The 20,611-nt window shown below is 42.3% G+C and overlaps 1 protein-coding gene across 2 annotated transcripts in view; it reads left to right on the top strand.

Moving 5' to 3' along the window:
- EPHA4 (EPH receptor A4) overlaps positions 1 to 20,611 on the top strand; it is a 142,168-nt gene that overhangs the window by 58,912 nt on the left and 62,645 nt on the right. For both annotated transcript variants that reach the window (XR_008446200.1, XM_054039848.1), the window contains exons 4-5: positions 1,612 to 1,767; positions 18,003 to 18,341. Coding sequence is in view for 1 of the 2 variants with exons in the window: in XM_054039848.1 (XP_053895823.1) it covers positions 1,612 to 1,767; positions 18,003 to 18,341 (495 nt within the window). In the remaining variant the exon portion in view is untranslated. The remainder of the gene's footprint in view (positions 1 to 1,611; positions 1,768 to 18,002; positions 18,342 to 20,611) is intronic.

Below are 20,611 nucleotides of genomic sequence, written 5' to 3'. Positions count from 1 at the left end.
AAATGCATCAAGGCTGCTAGAAGCATTTGAGCTCATTCGTCAAACATTGCAACTCCGATGTAAAAAAATATTAAGGTAGTTTTTCCCTTCTTTTGGCTGCCCATACTACAAGCAGAATAACCCATTTTACACAAGTTGTCTTTGTTTACTGTGACTGACTGAGTGACAGCCTGTACCCAGTGGGTTTCTATTTGTGTTCAGGGACTAATTGTATTTGATGTGGAGAGGTTGGGCTTGACCCCAGAGCTTCTTCCTGCCAAAGCAGCGGTTTCTGATTTTAATCGAAACCCCAAGGCCATTTGAAGTGTAGCCAAAAAGCACCTTGCAAGCTGAACCTTATCTAATTATGTGATGTGTATAAACTCTGGAAGCATAAATCTTAGTCATTGGAGCAACATGTTATTATAAGATTCACTGGTCCAGTGACAGCCAAAGTGAGCGAGGCCAAGATCGATCTCGCAGTGCTTTTATTGACAGGGCTCCACACATCATGAAGTTTAGACTCGTTAAGGAAATTCCATCAGTGGCTTTGGTTAGGAAGAGTGAAGTAACATGCTCCTTTACAAATGTGTTGCTAAAATCCCCGTTTAGGGTGTGTATCATAAAAATAAAAGAATAAATGAAAAACAACAATAAATGGATGAGTGCAGAGAGGAAGAACTCTAAAGATAGTCTAGGTGCTAAATGAAGAGCCTCGAGAGTGAGTCATGCTGTAAATATGGGGAATAACCCTCCCTCTTACACTCTCTGTTCTTATAAAAAAATGCCTGGATGTTTGCTCTGGCCTCTGAAGGGTTGAAAGCCAGTGGTGTTGGCTGCCTTCTCTCTTTTGCCAAGGCACAGATTTCTAGGATGACATACCTGGGGGCCCCCACTAAAACTTGCTATTAACAACAGTAATGAGTTTTTTCCAAGTGATGTAAAAGTAGCCATCCGTGTAAGCGTCGCCTTTATGAAGATGATGTCACTGCAAGTTTGCCAAGTGCACATGGGGATTCAGTGCCAGCAGTGCAGCTATTGGATACCCTAGCTTCGAGGAGGGAAGAACATGCTTATTTCCTCCCTTGGGGAGAAAGAGACAAATTAATCCTGCCTTGCCAGAGGGAGACATGCCATTTCCGGGCATGTTAGACTCAGAGCCTCCCTGCCAATCACAGTGGGTGCCTGTTCCACTCCATCTCCAAAATTGGCACTGTCAGACTATCAGCTGCCATTCCTTAAGTGGTCATAGAATTAAACACTTGTGCCCTGTTACTGCACTGTATGAGTGTGTGCACGCAGGTGGGAATGGGGAGTGACATGCAAGACCATGTGTAACACAAAGATGAAGCAGGTTTTCCAGCAAAGTTGGTAGGGAAATGTGCTTATAGGTGCTGTTGAAATATCACCAGACCAGCTTCTTAAAGGGCCCTTGTTTGAATTAGAAATTGTATCCCTCAGTGTAGGGCTAGCAACTAAGAGCTTGTTGGTTTGTTAACTTCTTACCTGAGACTATGTGGGCATGGTTTGTTCTTCGAAAATGTCTCCATCCTAGATTTTGAGTAAAGGAAACAGCATTTTATTATCACATACTGGGCAAATAACACTCTCCATTCCCTTTTCTCCTTCTAGCTTGCAAAATAGGATACTACAAGGCTCTCTCCACAGATGTTTCCTGTGCCAAATGCCCATCCCACAGCTACTCCATCTGGGAAGGCTCTACCTCCTGCACCTGTGATCGGGGCTTTTTCCGAGCCGAAAATGATGCTGCCTCCATGCCCTGCACTCGTAAGTCAGACTCTCTTATTTATTTATTCTTTCTGCCTCAATAATTTGAAAAACGTTCCCTTGAGATGTACATGAAACTTTGAGAAGTGTGCGGCAGCAGAATTCAGTAACCATTCCTCTTCAGCCAAGTAAACGCAATGTATCGAAAGCAGGTCTCTTCCCAACACAAGACATAACATGAAATTTATAATTAAATGAGAGATGAAATCATTGCCGTAAAAATAAATAGCTCAGTAATAATCAGAGGTTTGACCTCATGCTCCATTATTATCAGTGCTGGAGACAGGAATAGAACCTGTATCCTGAGTCCCAGTCCAGTGCACTATCCTCTGAACTACACAGCCTCTTCTGTTTTAAAACCTTAATGTATGTAGAAATTGTGATACATTTGCTCACAGTTACAAGGATGAATGTAAATATTGGGATATTTAGTAAGACTGTCAGTGTTGAGTTGACTAGTTTAAAATTTACAGCATAACTCCTCAATGATGGCAGTAGCAGTCTTAAACACCAAGATGCTTGGTTTGTTGTGCCCCTGATACATACATGGTTTATAAGTGCATATGTGCAAATCTGTATCAATCAAATCTGTGCAATATCTGTAAATCCTCCAGTCGCTCCAATTTGTGGGGAAACAAGAGATTACATTTTAATTCCACAAGGATGTTTTCATCAGCAAGAGCATGCCTACGGGGGTAAGGACAACCAGCATATCAATCTGGGTATGTGTTAGTGGGTCATGCTGTTTAAGAAGTGAGACTTAAACCTTCCCTCAGCCTAATATTTTGAATGAATATAATATTCTGAGTTAATAAACATGAAGGCTATATTTTGCTGGGGTGTATTCATGTACGGCTCCCATTGAAGTCTACAGCAGTGGCTCTCAAACTTTTTTACTGGTGACCCCTTTCACATAGCAAGCCTTTGATTTGAGTGTGACCTCCCCTTATAAATTAAAAACACCTTTTAATATATTTAACACCATTATAAATGCTGGAGGCAAAGCGGGGTTTGGGGTGGAGGTTGACAGCTCGCAACCCCCTGAGTGGTCCCAACCCCCAGTTTGAGAACCCCTGCTCTATAGGATGTGGTTGTGTCTGTGTGAGAGAGCGAGAGATTTTTTTCTTTTGTTCGTTTTTATTGTAATCCAAATTTCTTATGAGGAGATGGGTCACATTTGATAGTGTCAAGTATCAGGGGGTAGCCGTGTTAGTCTGTATCCACAAAAACAACAAGGAGTTCAGTGACACCTTAAAGAATAACAGATTTATTTGGGCATAAGCTTTCGTGGGTAGATGATGCATCTGAAGGGTTTTCTTGGGTTTTTTACCCACGAAAGCTTATGCCCAAATAAATCTGTTAGTCTTTAAGGTGCCATTGGACATTTTATAGTGTCCCTTTTAATCTTCATTTCTCCCCTTCATTTTTTGTCCATCACTGTTACAGCATCCTCCCTAAATTCCAGGCCTTCCCTTCCAATAATCGCACCCCTAAGCACCATTATTACAGTAGCTAAAGATTCCAATGAAAACCTGGCCTTAGTGAGAGAAGTCCTGACCAAAAATGAAACTATCAAACGAAGGTTTGAGGTAAGGAGACACAGCATGTGCAAGTGACCAAAGTGCAAAGAGAGGGTTCTAATGGATAGTGAGTCCAGGAAATGGTTTTTGTGGAAGGATAATATGTATATTTACAAGTACAGTTCTTTCTTGTGAAGCATGTTCCTGCAGATGATCAGTTTGGGCTAGGATCCATGTTTGCTAAGTTTAATCGCTGTGAGTGAGTTTCTGACTAGCTTGTGTGTGTAGTGGGGTTGAGGCTGGTGCAATACTCGGTCACAACTGCAGTCGTTGTTCTCGGGATTACCCCCAGGGTTATAGCATAACCCAAAAAGTTGGAGACGAAGATTTGGGGACACAGCCCTGTCCCCACTCCTCACTTCTGCAAATGAGAATACTGGGCACACAGAAACAAGGAGGCTGCACAGAACCAAATGCACTGGAGCATTAGAGGAAGAATGATGGTCCAGGTCTGAGCTCTGCCTGGAACAGTGTGGATTTACACTGCGCCCACTGTAGCCCAGTGCTATGATTTGAGCCTGTATATATTACAGGAAAGAGTGTGCATGCGTGCGCTTGCATGTGGTCTGTAAGAAATGTGAAATGGATTTGTTTTGTTGGATTGCTAAAAAAGGTTAAAGGGTTTATTTTTATGTGACCCAACGTGAAGGAGAACAACGAGGTTATTTCTGTGTTTGTTTATGATTTGATTGAGAGGGCAGTCACATCGGGCAGGCTGCTCACTCTCCAGCACACCCCTCCTCTGAAGTTTTTGGCTTAGCTACATTCTAATGTTGTTTATGACTGTGTATGCTTATGACATATACAACAGAAAAGGCTCTGATGGTGAAGTGTATCCCTGTGTGAGCATGATAATGCATCGTCTCACAGCAAGATGGGTTTTGCAAGAGGACACCCGCCCCACCTCGCCTTCTGAAACCAACTCCACGTAGCCATTGGCCAACTTTTTCTGGGCAAGTGACGGAAGCCATTTAGGGAGCCTGTATGTAAGTAACTCCTCCAGAAGAACCCCCCGAGTTGGTCTGCCTTTCCTGACAAGATGTGGAGACGGAGAAGAACATAAACATCAGAAGTTTTTTTTCAAACTGATTTCAGACACTAATCAGTTCTTACCAGTTGGTTAAACCAGGTGACAAAGCCAATTCCCTTGTGCTGACAGCCATAATAATCAGGCACCTTCTTTGTTCATTATGCTCTCTTTAACCCTGGTATTCTCATTCAGCCCTGCATTTAGTAATCGCTCAGTGTGACGGCACACTAATGAAGAAATAAAACACAGTATCTGAGATCCATTCTTCTAACAAAAAGATAGACTATGCTCCAATGGCTTGTAAAATCAGGTTTCTGTTCACTTGGAGAACTATTAGACCAGGTGAACAAAAGTAGTGTTGGGTAATTTGGAGGGAAACACCTGGAATGGACTGTGGGTTGATCATTTTTTTTAAACTATATATTATTATTTCTAAACCTTTTTTTAAGATGAAGAACTTCAGTCTCAGGACTCTTTTCTGTAGATCCTTGACCCATTGGTATCGATTTCTTTTAGTAATATATCAGCTGCTCTCTTGTCATTTGTATCTTACCCCTTGCAGGCTTGGGGAGGAAGACTCTTACAGCTTTCCATTAACCTAATTGTGCTTATGGATGAGAGGGAGTTAGAGATCTTCCTCCCTTCCCTTTTACACAATTCTCATGTCAATGAAAATTGCACCTACTTTCTGATGTGCTGGGCCAGTCATGTTCCCCAGAGCTTCGAATATTCTGACACTATTCCTCTGCATCAAAGATTTGATGAGGAATATTTTACATGTTCTTTGTCCTGTGTTAAATTATACAAACCATTTTTTAACTCTTGCTCATGCCCCCTTTAAGTAAATGACCCAAATTTGACTTGTAGTTACACTGGTAGAAATCCAGTATAGCTCCACTGATATCAGTAGTTACTCCTGACTTACACCTACAAAATTGAGAGCAGAATATGGCCAGGTAGGGTTTCATGGGTATGAATGACAGCAGAGTTTGAGCTACAAATTGTAGCTGGGACATGTGAATAGGGAAGACATAGATGCACAAAGACACACATTTACTTATGGGACAGAAGGGAACTTTCACTTTAGTCTCCTCTCCAAGGGATAATCACTGATGTTGTGTCATTGCTGAGGAAAAGAACCACCTCCTCCTTTCTTAGACAAAATTCTCCTTCTTACTTTGGATCTGCCTCATTGGCTAAATCAGGAATTCAAGCTTGCAATTCTAAAGCTCACAGGGCTTGTCAGCTGTGTGCTAGGGCAAGGAAATGGTATGATTGACCTACAGTACACTTGAGCAGAAACTGTGGAAAACAGTCATTTTTCCCCTTTAGAAGCATGGCAAAAGTTATATTAATGCAACTATTCAGACCTTCATTATACTTCAGTACTTGTTGAGAAGATGGGTCTATGATAAGGTTAGCACTTAAATGGGGTATTCATAGTCTCCACAATAAACAAAGCTATGAGAGGTAGAAAGCCACCAATTTAACAAAAAGAAGAACAGGAGTACTTGTGGCACAGTGGGCTGTAGTCCACGAAAGCTTATGCTCTAATAAATTTGTTAGTCTCTAAGGTGCCACAAGTACTCCTGTTCTTCTTTTTGCGGATACAGACTAACACGGCTGCTACTCTGAAACCAATTTAACAGTCATGCTCCTCACTCCTGAATTTCTCTTTCTAATCTGTGAGGATGCCAATTTTAGACTTTTTTTCCCCTTGCTATGATTCCATTCTGGCATAGGCAGGTGTAATTCCTACTCAAGTCAATGAGAGTTGCTCTTGCTTACCTATCTGTCTCTTTCACTGTTTTTTAATAAACAGTGCACACAGTATAAGCTGGCATGGGGCACTTTTGTGTTGTTTATATTGCCTGTTTGATCAAGAATATTAATCGTTTGTGATTGGGAGCATTTTACAAAAGAGAGATGATTAGCATAGACTGTCCAGCTTGAGATCTGTCTAAGTAAATGACCCTGAAAAATTTAGTCCGTTGTGCCACCCAAACAAGGACTGATTGATTGATAGTTTGGCATGGCCTAAAATATTCCTAAAACAGCTGCTTTTTAAGACAGTTTATAGCAAAAGAGCTTAGAGTTAATGAGGACAAATTTAGCAAGATGCGTGATGAAAGTGCCTGCTTTAAAAAGGCTTTCACCAGTTTAGGTCATCAAGAAATCAAAAGAGCCTTACTTCAAACAGCAAACATCACTTCGTTTGTCTTTACATTCACCTCTTCTAATTGAATTTAGTGCACTTCTGTATTTCCTCCAGAAAGTATATTGTTTTTAAATTACCATTTCAGTCCTATTACTCAAGCCCCCAGCTTCTAATGCTTTCTGACAGTTATCAACATAATGAACTATAATGAAATGATGAACAATCTACAGTGGAAACTCAATGTGGATTCCACTAGTGCTGTGTGACTGTGTTGTTAAAATTTGAATGTAAATTAAAATAACACTGTCCTTACTTGTTTCCAAGGTCAAGGTTTAAAAAAAGGTCTGTAAGGTCTAAACACTTTAATCCTGCAAATGTTACATTCTCATATATGTCCTTGATCCCATCCTCTGTTACACTTAAAATATTGCAAAGATAAACATTGGCCTACATTTTCAAAAATGTGGGTGCAGTTACATACCTATTTGCAAATACATTCACAGTAACTCTGCATGCGAATGACTAATTGCACACAGAGCTGGTCATCTGAGCATGTATTTAGTATATTTACTACAATTGCTTACATTTTTGCATAAAGAACACACACATACATTTTTTCTTAAACTTAGCTCTTCACTGCATATCCAGACAAATTCTGATTGTCACCTGTTCTAATTGTATATAATTTGAGGTCAACTGCTGGTGCAGAAGAACCAGATAGTAGGGGAAAACATGTGACCATGGAAGCGGTAGTGTGTTGCAGGCAGCTTTAGCATGGACTTCTCCTTATTTTCTTCCCAGGGTTTCCTCCACACTTTTTCTAGAAATGCAGTCTGAGGCCTTCAACGGGAAGTTGTACCATATGCTATGAGAGAGCAAATGAGGACCAGTGTAAATGACATTGAGACCTATAAAAAAGACTACCCTTATTTGGCACCCTCCTGTCATAAGAGACAGTGTTTCCCAATGTAATAATTCTGCCTCACATTATTAGAAGACCATAATTAAACAACTGATTTGATTATCCTTTAAGACAGATTTAATTATATGAAATGCTGCCTCATCTTTAAAGAACAATAACCCATACCTGTATTGTATAGAACTTCCTTCATACCGACCGTTATCTTGAAAAACTTTTTAGGGTAAAATATTACAGTTGCAAAGTTATACAAAAATAACAGAGGCAGGAAAAAGAATTGTATTTTGCAGAGGCAATAGGGAAAGAGTGATTTGGGGGATTTTTTTGGTTTTGTTTTTAGATGAGATTTAGAGAGATGTCATCAGTTAGCTGCAGCTATATTGGAAGGGATTTGGGATGACAGGAATTTCACAGGAGAAGGCTCTCTCTCCACAAACAGTGTGATTGGATGAAGGGACTAAGGAGAGGCTAAGTGGGAGGAGGGTATGGGACAAGAGAGGAGTTGACTCGCTGAAACAAGTCTATAGAACATTTTAAAATCAAAGAGGCCATTTTTTGGACCAGATCTTGATGTAAATGGCGAGCCGGGAGTTGTACGAGGCTGTGTCTTTATTATAATTAAGGCTAAAATCAACAGTTCATTAAAGGCAAGATCCCCTTGAGATATTAGCCAGCTTCTGTCTCTCTTTTGCTGATCTTTAAATTAGTACCTACATTTATTGGATTAATTTGGGACTCTGATTTGGCCCAGTCCTGAAGCGCATACCCAGGCAAAATTCCCATTGAAGTAAATCAAGTTTTACCAAAGTAAAGAATTCAGCAGTTTGTTACAGTGACATGACCTATTTTTCCAGGTTGGACTTTTTCCTATCCAGTGTCCAAAGAACCTTTTGCCATCCATAATGGGTATCATTGCTTTTAATCTAAAAAGTAATTGGATGGATATTTGCTCTTAGCTGCAGTTAAGCTAGTTAGTGAAGATGTGGTTGTGCTTCTTTAGGCTGTGTGAGAGCATGAGTTGCCACACATGCTGGTTTCGGAAGGTCAGTAGTTGTTACTAGAGTAGCTGTTGGTGGGGGAGTTCAGAGAGCCCACACAGTGGTGACATGTGTGTCTCAAACCTCCAATGGCACATTAATAATTAGAGCTCTGCAGTAACTAGCTTAGCTTCAGAGAAGTGGAAATATCAATTGCATTGTTCTTTAAATCAAAGTCTTACGTATCAAGTAACCAAAAGGGAAGAGGTCTTTTGGCATGTCAATAGGAAATAATACATGCCAGGAAAATGGACCAAAGGTCCTAGTTAGGCAAAACTCCCACCGAAATCAAAGGGAGTCTTGCCGGAGTAAAAACTTTGGAATCCGGCCCTTGTGTCCCAATCAGATGCCCTGGTGAATCTATTAAAAACCTGAACTAATATTAATCTGTGCCCAAAAAGAAAGAAAAGTAGCTGATGATTGATATCTCAAGTGGTTGTTACATTTAGTGGACTATTGACTTTAGCCCTCACAGTTGTAAAAACACATAGCCTATAATGATAAATGACCAAGAATGTCCATGCAGCTAAGAAGCAACTGTTGCCCTAAATGACAGCGCTTATGTAAACTAGCCTGTAGCAACCAGAGAGCTGTCCACAACTGCTGAAAGAAAACAGTTAGTGGCAGCAACATATACAACTGTCAGGGGAAAGCATGGGCTTTATTTTAGAGTCAAAACTTACACATCCTAAGTGTTTACTCTGCGTTATAACCTGTCTTTCAGATGGAGAGAGATTAACAACAAAGGCTTATCTGAAGGGCTTCACAGCCCAGACACTGAAGCATTATTGACAGCTCCAAAGTTGTACATGATTAATGACGCTTTATAAAATAGAAAGAGGAGAACCAAGGTGCTTCTTCTTGAACTCTTGTCCTTGCACCAGTTTCCCCAGCATTTCAGTGAGGCAGCAACAGGAGTTTAAAGGAATTTATCTTATTATTTATTTGAGGGGTTTCTTCTGTGCACCCAATTGGAAACACTGCAATTTGCATTCACATTTGAACTTTGTCTCTAGGGAGTTCAATTTTAGACTTGTGATGGATTAAAACAAAATACTATTATGGTTAAAAGACTTTGGGTTTCTGGGAGCTGCTCTAGATATGAATTTCTTTCCTCTTTGCATCTTTTTATATAGTCCTTTTTATTCTTGCTATATCGTATGCAATGTCTGGCTTCCAAACCTCATACAACAGAAGATGTATTTGATTTTTTATGACTTATTGTACAGTGAATAATATGTGTCCAGTTAGGTTTTCTTGCCATTAGAGGAGCTGACATCTGGACATTTACTCCCAGATGCCTATGATGCAAAGTTGTTCCTGTATCTTATCAAAAACTTCAGGGCTTTCCTATAGTTTACTCCAGGGGTGGCCAACCTGAGCCTGACAAGGAGCCAGAATTTACCAATGTACATTGCCAAAGAGCCACAGTAATATGCCAGCAGCCCCCCATCAGCTCCCTCTCCCCCGCCACTCCCAGCGCCTCCGACCCACCAGCAGCCCCACCGATCAGCGCCTTCCCCCTCCCTCCCAGTAGCTCCCGATCAGCTGTTTCGTGGCGTGCAGGAGGCTCTGGGGAGAAGAGGGGAGGAGCGAGGGCACGGCAGGCTCAGGGGAGAGGGCGGGAAGCTGTGGAGTGGGGGCAGGGCCTGTGGCAGAGTCAGGGGTTGAGCAGCAAGCACCCCCGGCACATTGGAAAGTTGGTTCCTGTGGCTCCAGCCCCAGAGTTGGTGCCTATACAAGGAACCGCATATTAACTTCTGAAGAGCTGCATGTGGCTCTGGAGCCACAGGTTGGCCACCCCTGGTTTACCTAAAGCCGAGTTGCTGATTCGAATCAGTCCTATTCATACCAGGTCCCTTTTAGATTGCAGTGAGTCTTGGCTGGTCTTTTCTGTTGTAGACTCTGTTACGCAGCGGACTAGGCTCTCCTTCACATAGGGCCTACTCCTGAGGCATTGGAGTTGAGAATGGTCAGCATCTTGCTGGCTCAGGACCATAAGAAAACCATTCTGTAGAACCTGACCCAAAGCCCACGGAAGCCAATCAGTCTTTCCATTGCTTTCATAAGCTCTGGATCAGGTCCATAGTTTACATTTTGCTGAGTGTAAGTGTTCAATAAGACTTTTTTGGTGTAAAGATGAAGATTAGGCTTGCTTTAAACCGCAGCGGGGCATCTTGCCATTTTATTTTGTGCTAGGATCACAACAATCCTTATCGAGCTAGGGTCTGTCTTGCTGGTACCAGGGTGGATGGATGATTCCCCCCCCCATCCCCCCACAAGTATAGCACAGGGATAGTTAAAGAAGATAAAAGTTCTTTTTGCATGTATGAGGCTTCCTAATGTTTGGTGGGAATTGCCAGTGAGTTATAGCTTCCTTTGGGCTTCATGCTACAAAGCAGAAGTAGACTGAATGCTTTGTGAGAACCCATTCAAAAGTAATAATTATCCATTGCACATTCTGCGCGGGTATCATGATGGAGAAATGTTCTTTTACACATATACACAGCGAATGAATGGATTTGAATTCCAATGAGTGAAGGCCTGGTACTCAGGTAGTTAATAGGTACTTAGGCCCAGATTTGTAAAGGTATTTAAGCATTGCAACACTGAGCACTGCAACACCTAAATCTCATTTTCAGAAAGACCTAGAAACTGAGTCCCATTGAAAATGCGATACAGGCTCCTCAACCAGTTAGATGCTACAATGAGCAGAGCAGCACCTAAATACCTTTAAAAATCTGAGCCTGAGTGCTCTTAGTGCCTGGTAACCTCCTAGAAGGCTCTCTGCGTGGAGGCACTCAGCACCTTTCAGAATACAGCCTTTTGGGGTTTTAGGCTCTGCACAGCAATAGCTGGTTTTCATTTCACACTGTATCGTGTGATAAGAGTTTTTGGCCTTGGCTACACTGGCAATTCACAGCGCTGCACTTGATGCGCTCAAGGGTGTGAAAAAACACCCCCCCCCCCGAGCGCAGCGAGTGCAGCGCTGTAAAGCGCCAGTGTAATCAGCGCCTGCAGCGCTGCACGCTCGCTCGTGGAGTACTTGCAGCGCTGCGAGAGCTCTCTCGCAGCGCTGACGGCGCGACTACACTCGTGCTTCACAGCACTGTAAATCCGCAAGTGTAGCCAAGGCCTAAGAGTCAAGCTGGAAAGACGAGCTTCTGTTAGGGCCTGATCCACAATCCACTGAAGTCAGTGGAAAATCTCTTGTGTAATTTAGTAGTCCAGTTAGGAATCCCCACCTCTTTTAAAAGTGACTAACAGAAAGAGTGCCTTGTTTTAAAGACACTAATGTCAGCGACCAAGCAGATGTTTAAGATAAAGCCTGGCCTTGTTGTGTGGTGTATATTTGGAAAACCTCCATTAACAGGTCTGTGGAGAGCGTGGGTTTCTGTTTGTTTTTTTAATAGAACTGCACCCACACACACACTCTTTCAAGATAGTAAACAAAATCTTAGCCCAGGTTGGTAGTAAACAGAAATTGTTACCAGCTGATTGCTGATGGTATCAGTATAGTCACTGATGGGAAAGTGTCACAGTCACAAAAACCACCAACACAGGTATCCTTATAGACACCCTCAGCAGAGAGGCCAAGGACTGAATTGGTACAGAGAAAGGCACGCCCTCCAGCTTCTTGTGCTGATCCCTCTGGTAACAGAGCTGAGTCACTACGGCAGGGCAGTTGGGGCAAGCTTGCACAGCTACTCTTCTGTGGCTAAATAGACATTAGTTGTCAGTGCTATCAATCTAGCACCTCTCACAAGCACTAAATTCACTTTAAAAACATGAGGGCATATTTTCCCCCTGGATGTAAAACCCATGCTGGATCCTAGAATTGATTTTTTTTTTTATCTAATAGAAAAAGCATTACTAAGATATCCTATAATGACAATTCAGGTTCATTAAAAAGAAAACACTTTATCTTAAATGCTTTGCCCACGTAAATCCAAAGACAAAGGGGAAAAAATAAACCCTCCCCATAGCTTTTGTGTAAGAGAAAACCTTTCAGGAGTCTTGGTAAGAAAAGGTATATGTTATCACTGGATAAAACACCCTAGCATGTACCATCCACATTAAAAGACCATCCAGAATTTCAGAATGTTGGTTGTTTCGAGATGGAATGCTGACATCCTGTCAGGCTGAGGCAGCTTTGATGGCTTGAGACCCATGCTATAAATGCCTCGTTTTGCGGCGTCTCACTATGCAGAACAACAAAGTGGTACAGGAGCTGCTTTGCTGGAATCCTTTCTTTCTTTTCTTCTTCCACTGTCCTTTAATCCAAACCTTCTAACCACGTATTGTTGCTGGACTAAATTATCTGGTCTAATGAAAATAGTATTTCCTATGCCAAACAAGTCTATCTGGGTCCAGTCGTGGAAAGGTATAATTGAATTTACTGTATGCACACACCCAGGGAGGCTTTCAGAGAAACACCTTGTTGGGCGGATCACTAATAAAAATGCAATATGTAAAATCCCTGGTATTAAAACCTTAGTTGTAGCAAGAGCTCACATGCAATCACCTAAAACAATGTATTCAAATTTCTAACCCTAATGCCCCCGGGCTGATTATTTCTCAAGCCTTTTACGGGCCATGTAGGTCAAGGGGGATTTACAGCAGCAGGGAGACAGGGTAGGTTGGGACTCTGAAGGTATGTCTATGTGACGTGTCAGACTGTGCCTGTATATCACAGGTCATGGTAGTGGGTAGTACTAAGAGACACTGCCCTTGTGGGAACACCTCAGGTCAGCATAGTGTTTCCAAGATTGCAGTCACAGTGCCACCCTTTGACAAAGTGTAGTATTCACTTTCCTCCATGCACACAGGAACTGTTCTGCTGTCCTGTAATGGGGTTGTGGCCCCATTCTTTACTCCTTTTGGGGAGTCCTGTGCCAGCAGTAGTGCTAGATTTGCACAGTCCTGGTATATTTGGGTGCCAGGACTGTGATTGTGCCAGGACCCTGAGCCAAAAGGGGCATGGTGCCTTTCCTTTCCCTTGTGCATGCATGAAGGACTGGGCATAATCAATCCCTATGTGAGGAAGCCCTGGCAGGAGCATTGATCCAATTGCATGAAATGTTCTTTGCACCACTTGCCTTTTGCAATGGTTTAGCACACTCACAGAGCAACACTTTTTTTCTGACAGAACCATTTTGGCAAGTGCACACAATGCCATCTCTTCTGGTTGTTAGATGGTTCAAGGTTAGGGACAACAGTCATCTGACAAGGATCATTTCTGTATTAAACAAAAACTCTTTCTAAACAGAGCTTGTTAATGCTTTTCTGGAAAATTGATAGACACAATGCAGTGCGATGAAATGTACCTCTCCTGCTACGCTCAAGGTCCCCTGTTTGCTTCAAGTTACCTCATGGGTTAGACTGATGTAGAGTGACTGTTGTGAAGTGGAATTTATGGGGTCCAAGAAGTAGTAAAATTCAAAACTTCCCTTTCCTCTTTGTCTGTGGAACATGCACTATTATGATTCCTGCACCTGCGGCTTTTAGAAAAGCACCATAAATGATGAGACTTCGCAAGAATTGGCAACACGGCGCAGAGCCATCACCCCAACCCCTCCTGTCCCATATCCAAACCTTCCTCCAGGAGGGCCCAGAAGGGGAACCCCCATGAATGCAGCTCTCTGGCCTGGAGAAGATGCCGTTTCCCTGTGTGATCCCAGTAGTGTGTTTGCTCCCTTCACTTGCTTTGCAGTGGAAAAACACTGGCTTCACTCTATTTAAGGCCCTCTGTATCCATGAAAGGATTTTCCCTTGTGTCATTGTAAAGGGTATTTTCTTCTGACCTGGCACAGGAAGCTCTAGGCATGTCTGAAACAAAGGATGTGCCGATCGCAGATGAGATAGGAAAAATGCCCTGTGTTTTATAAAACAGACTGAAACTGGACTTGTCAATCTGAAAACTCTGCCCACTCCTAATTCTTATAGCTCCATTAGCAAATATGCTTTAGGAGGAAAGGAAATTGCCTTTCCCCTCACCTTAATGTCAGATCATCATTTGGTAACTCCCCCGCATCTTCCTTTTCATGCTGGAGGTGGTGTGCTCATCTCTGTGACCTGTAAGCATCTGCTTCCCTAGTTTTCCACTTCGTTGCTTCTCTGTTTAGACACTGCCATACCCCGTCCCACATACTAATTACTGACTTTTTGCTTCTGAGGCGCTTGATTCATTGTGGCACATTTTCCCACGTGAAACTGGACATAGAGCCTTGGAAAAGCGTCTTAATGCCTTAATGGACTTCAGAGTAACTCTAGGTTTAACTCAAAAGTTGCTGCAGTGTCTGAGCCAGATGCAGCTGTTTAGGATATTTGAAGTATATCATAGGCCAGACTGTACAAACCTTGCTCGTATTCAGTATCTTACTTCATGAAAGCCCCCCATTGAAGTCAGTGAGACTTTCTGAAGAGTAAGGTACTACTTGTTGAGAGTAAGTGTTTTATAAGCTGGTCCTCTTTTAAGCAGCAAAGCACTAATTAGACTCGCCTTAATGGCAGCCCTTCTCACAGCTCTCCAGACATGCAAACAAGACTGGGCAGATGCTCTCGAAGGTGGTGGCGTTATTATAGTAAGTGTCGTGGCAAGTCTGTAGAAAACGTCTCACTTTAAAACACTTTGGCATTTCCACGAAGCAAGGAGCTGTGTTTGTCCAGGGGCTAGTCCTGCGAGGTACTGAGCATTTTTTGGGATGCGTTGATCTTCATTGGTGTTCAACTCCCTTAGCAGGCGAGAATGGGGTCTGATTGCCCTCAGTTTATTGGGATGTACTTCTGCTGTTTGTTTCTGGATGCTTTTTTATTTACTTTCCAAAAGACATTTTAACTTCTTAATTCTCTTGTGATGCTGAAACTGCTGGAAGGTGGATCGGCAAAATTTCCCACAAGACAGAAATACTGAGGGACAAATACTGTCACCCTGTGTGCGTAGCTTGAGCAAATGGGCTTTGCGTAAAGGAGCTTTGTGATTCTGGAGGGTGAATGAGAATCCTCCCTTTGCCCATTGCTCAGTGTCCAACGAGTATTTCTGTGGCTGTTATGCAGCTCATGGCTACAATGGTGTCCTGGACCACTGCCCTCACCCTTACTACATTCAGGGGCTATTCTGACAAGTGGATCTGAATACTTATACACTGACTGGATGTGCTTTTTCCTTGCTTGATTCTGAAACACCCCCCTTCATGGAATTTTACATCAACTTTTACAGAGAGGAAGGATGGCTTTGTGGTTAAGGCATTGGACTGGGACCCAGGACGTCTGGGATCAATCTGTCTCTGACTCTGCAGCACACTTCCTGTGTAACCCTCACTTGAGTGGCTATGCCTCAGTTTCCCCACTGTAAAACGGAGATAATACTTATTCCTTTTTTCTATCCTTTGTCATGGCAGAGGCTGTCACTGTGTATATGTACAGTCCAGATCTTAAGGCGCTGAGGCCCTGATCTCAACTGGGACCTCTAGGTGCTACCATAGTACAAATAAGAAATTATAAATAAAAACCTGCATGGAGCACTGTTCTGTGGTGAACAAAGAGTGCAGACTACCCCCTGCAGAGGCTTCCTGTGGCCTGACCACCTTACTCATTGGACCTCACCAGTTCCACTGCCTTTCAGGCCCAGAAGTAGAAGGTTTAGCTCTGAGAGAGAAGCAATGTTTCACAAGCTGGGCTGGATCTGAGGGGTTGCTCTTTAATTGTTACTGTGTGAGGCGCTCAGATACTAGGGGGATGGAGTATCTCGGTACCTTAGATAGATAAATAGATTGATCTAGTCTCTGTATCTATGATCTTTTTCCTTCACCCACCTGCCCCACATGCTAAAGACCCAGGACTGGATGGCCCCTTTCTGTATGTAAAACTCATTCTGGCTTCATGAGACTTTCAAGTGTGGACTGAGGATATGACATGGCCCTAACAATCTTCCCCTTCCTAAACGGAGGATACTGTCCCTACAGTCTGCTCCAAAGCTGAGGCCTTCTTATCCCTATTGAGTCTGGGCAAGCAGATCAAACCTGTCCCTTTACCATCCTTTAAACTGCATAATCCCTTCAATGTTACCTTCTGCTACAATTGAGTTGCTTTGCAGTGTCAATAATATAATCCTACTTCAGCTCTGTTCATTTAGTCTGTGGCCATTGCCTGATGGGTGTTTCTATCTCTTTGCCATCTGTCATATTATGATTAAATTATTTTTTACACATCACAAAATTGGCTGAAATTTTTCAGTTTTTTCAAAAACAATTGGTTTTTCTAAAACAATTAATGAATTTTTAAAAAACATGAAAAATGTGAATGGAATTTTTTTTTTTCCTGGCCTCCCTCTGTTTCCCTGTAGAGATGATTGAAATTTTTTGAATTTCTAAATGTTGATGAACTAACATAGTTTGAGAGAGAGAATTTTCAGGAAAACTTGCCAATTTTTCCCCCCATTTTTTTGACTAGCTCTAAAAGTCCTATTTTAGATTGTGATCTTCTAGGAAAGTGTTGCTTCCCAATATCTTTTGGGGTCATAAAATGTAAATCTGAGACTGTTAAGCAACATGTGATCATGTCCTTCAGAGAAGGGCCTTCAATATCCTAGTCAGTTATCCACTCTCTTTCTTACTTTCTGCCTACCTTATTCCCCCTGCAGTTACTTTTGCATCAGAAACAGTATTCTTCCTTATTTCCTGTTCTCAGTTGTTGTAATGTCCATGTGCATCGTTAAGTAGCTACAGTGTTCCATCCCCCAGAAGTGGCTGCATTTCACTGGTTGGTAAAGTGTTTCTTAGGGTATAAAATCCTTTACCTAACACACAAGGGTGTTCTGAGTTATTCTTGCCAAATCTCAAGTTTTCCAAAATCATGAGTCTGACCTCAAAAAAATTATGAGGTCGGCTTTAAAATCATGTGATTTAAAACTTAATTTTTTGATGTTCCTGTTACTTTTGAGCCCGTGGAGGGAGACGCCTGCCTTAAATACATAAATAAAAATGCAGACCTGTCCATTGGCTACTAGGCAGGGGTCTCAGACTGGCTTCAGTGTAATTGGTAACAGTGGGAGCTTTCCACGAGTGAAAGATATAAGGAGATGATGGCCATCTTGACCGAGGACTGCCTTAGGCATTATTCCCATTATATGTAATGGGGAACTCCAGTGATGTTGAATACACACAAAAGTTTGTGAGTTTGATGCTACCATCAGGAGATCACAAGAGATTTAAAAAAAAATCAATAATATTATAAAATCTGTGATAAAACCTATGATAAAATATCAAGAGTTAATTTTGGTTAATATCTGAAAAATGCTTTGTGCTCCTCACAGGGTATGGTTATTATTTAGTAACGAGTTAATTTTTCACCTTCATTAAGGGGCCAGTACAGTGAGATATGCTGCACAGTCTCTACTATCATTGTCTGCAGTGGGAGCTGGGGCACTCAGCCCATCCTGGAGACAGAGTTTTGAGATGCCCTGAAGGAATATTTTCATGTGTTATTAAGATAAGGTATTTTTGTTTTCTAGGCCCTCCGTCCGCTCCCCTGAACCTGATTTCCAATGTCAATGAGACATCAGTGAACTTGGAGTGGAGCGCCCCTCAGAACAGTGGTGGGCGCGACGACATCTCCTACAACGTGGTGTGCAAGAGATGTGGAGCTGGCGACCCCAACCGCTGTCGGTCATGTGGCAGCGGTGTGCACTTCAGCCCCCAGCAGAACGGCTTGAAAACCACCAAGGTCTCTATTACTGACCTTCTGGCCCACGCTAACTACACCTTTGAAATCTGGGCAGTGAACGGGGTGTCCAAGCAAAACCCCAGCCAGGACCAGGCTGTCTCAGTCACTGTGACGACTAACCAAGCAGGTAGGCCTCTAAACACACTCTCCTCCTCTTCCTCCCCCTTCTGCTTTTTGCAAATGCCCTCACTTCAGTTCCTGTCTTCGTAATCAAATTAATGAAGAGAACCCAAAATATATAGTGCTGGTCCAGATCCATATTTTCAGGATCATTTATATGGAGTAATGTTAATATTCAAAGGTAAGCGGTGGGCAGAAAAACAGAAGGGTTTGATTAGGACTTTTAGGTACAGCCCTGCCCTGGGCGCAGTGCAGATCTGCACCACACTGGGAAGCATTCTGCAGCAGCAGTGCCCCCTTCCCATTGCAGCACTTTATTGGTGCATGATAGTGGTCTGTCTCCAGTCTCAGATTATTGGGTAGTGCTAAGGGGGTGGAGCTACGGCCCTGCCTTCTCTCTGCATCCTGTGGGAAAGACCCTAAAAGTGGAAGTGGTTAGGATGGGAGTTACAGGGGGAGCAATCTGATTTCCCTAAGCTTTGCCCGGCACTTACAGGGGCTATTCAAGGATCAGGGGTAGTGACTCTTTGCATGCTTCTCCTACACACTATGCACCCTTACAAATGGCAAGCAGAATCTGGCCCATTGTTAAATATCTTCATAACCAAGTTACTAACAACATTTCCGTTTATCAAAACTGAAATATTTTTTTAATATCAAATGAACCCTTCACCGTTTATGCTATTTTGTTTGCTTTTTTGCGTGTCATCCTGCCAAGACAATGAAACTTGATTTGTAAGTTTCATCTCTGTTTAGACTACACTCCATTCCACTTTTTGGTTTTGGTTCTCTTTGCTTGACTGCAGGAGAACTACAGTATTCAGTTCAGATTCTGTTTTTAAATTTTAATTTAATGAAAACTGTTTTTATTCAGACACAGACAAAATTTCAAATACAGCCTCCACGCTGGCAGTGTGTGTGCAAAATTATTTACATATGCACTTGCATTTGTACAACTCAGATCTCTAGACATCCTGCTACCAGACCCTCAGATATATGACCTGATCCAGCAAGGTGCCAAATGGCATCAACTCTCATTAAAGTGAAAGGGACCTAACACCTGTAGGAATGGGTCTGTAGTTACCATTTATGTACAGAATCATGGTTTTGTTGCACACTGTTGTATAAATATCTATCCAGTTAGAAATACACTTAATTATGCAGGCAAAATTACAAATACAATTTTAGAGTCGTGGTTCCTTTGAAAATTTGGTCCTGTAGTTTTTTTGTAGAACCTTTTAACTGATGATATTCCCTTAAATTGTGATTTCAAAATGCAAACTATTAATTTGGCCAGCACTAGCAGAAAACACAGAGAGGATCTTAGGAGGGAGCTTCAGGAGAGCATTCCATACAGAATATGAAACACCCAGGTTGAGGACTGCAACGGGATTTGTGTTTTGTGCAGTGAATGCCTAGCAGAGAAACCGCTTTTGATTTTTTTGGCATGTGTGTGGGTTAGTGGATGCATGTATGCATGAATAATTAAGTGGGATCCCTCTACTGTGTGAAAAATTCTGCCATCTTATGATTTAATATTCAGACCGGAATCTGATTGAATATGCAAACCAGAATTGATTTTGTTTATTATCCACGGGTAACAGTTCTTCATATCAGGAGGAATGTATTTTTGCCAATATTTCTTGCCATTAGTCTATCAAATGCTTCAGGAGGCCAGGGAAAACTATGCTAGTGTGAATGAAAAGGAACTCAAAGGTGCCAGACTGCGCCCCCTGCACTTCACATCACATTGGGCATATAACGTCCTAGGATAGCCATGTGAAAAGCAAGAACTTGTGGCTCGAATCTACAAACCTTTCCTGGAGTTAATCCTTACATATGCAAACAGTCCCTTGACTTCAGTGGGACTGCTTGGTTGAGTAAAGGTTTGCAAGGTTGGGCTCTTGGGTTTTACAAGTAGTTATTCATGTAATCATTGTAAATGGGAGTCTGGAGTGCACTAAAATTCCTATGGCAGCAATTTTCTGTTGTAATATTTCATTATAAAGAGACATTGCCATGGTTAAATATATAACCATATATATATATCCATCCACAGGGCATGTTTTTGCTCTCACGCCATTTTTACACCAGTGTAACTGCCTTGATTTCACTGGAGTTACTCCCGATTTACACTAGTATAAATTAGATTAGACTCAAGCCCCTACAACGGTGGTCTCCAATGCGGTGCCCGCGGGCGCCATGGCGCCCACCGGGGCATTTATGTGTGCCCGCCTAGTGCCCAGCAGGGGAGAGAAGCCGTGGCCCTGCGCCTGC

The sequence above is a fragment of the Malaclemys terrapin genome, chromosome 9 (genome assembly GCF_027887155.1).
Source record: "Malaclemys terrapin pileata isolate rMalTer1 chromosome 9, rMalTer1.hap1, whole genome shotgun sequence".
NCBI lineage: Eukaryota > Metazoa > Chordata > Testudines > Emydidae > Malaclemys > Malaclemys terrapin.
Note: the sequence above shows the minus strand (reverse complement) of the source record. Positions and strands in the feature narration are given on the sequence as shown.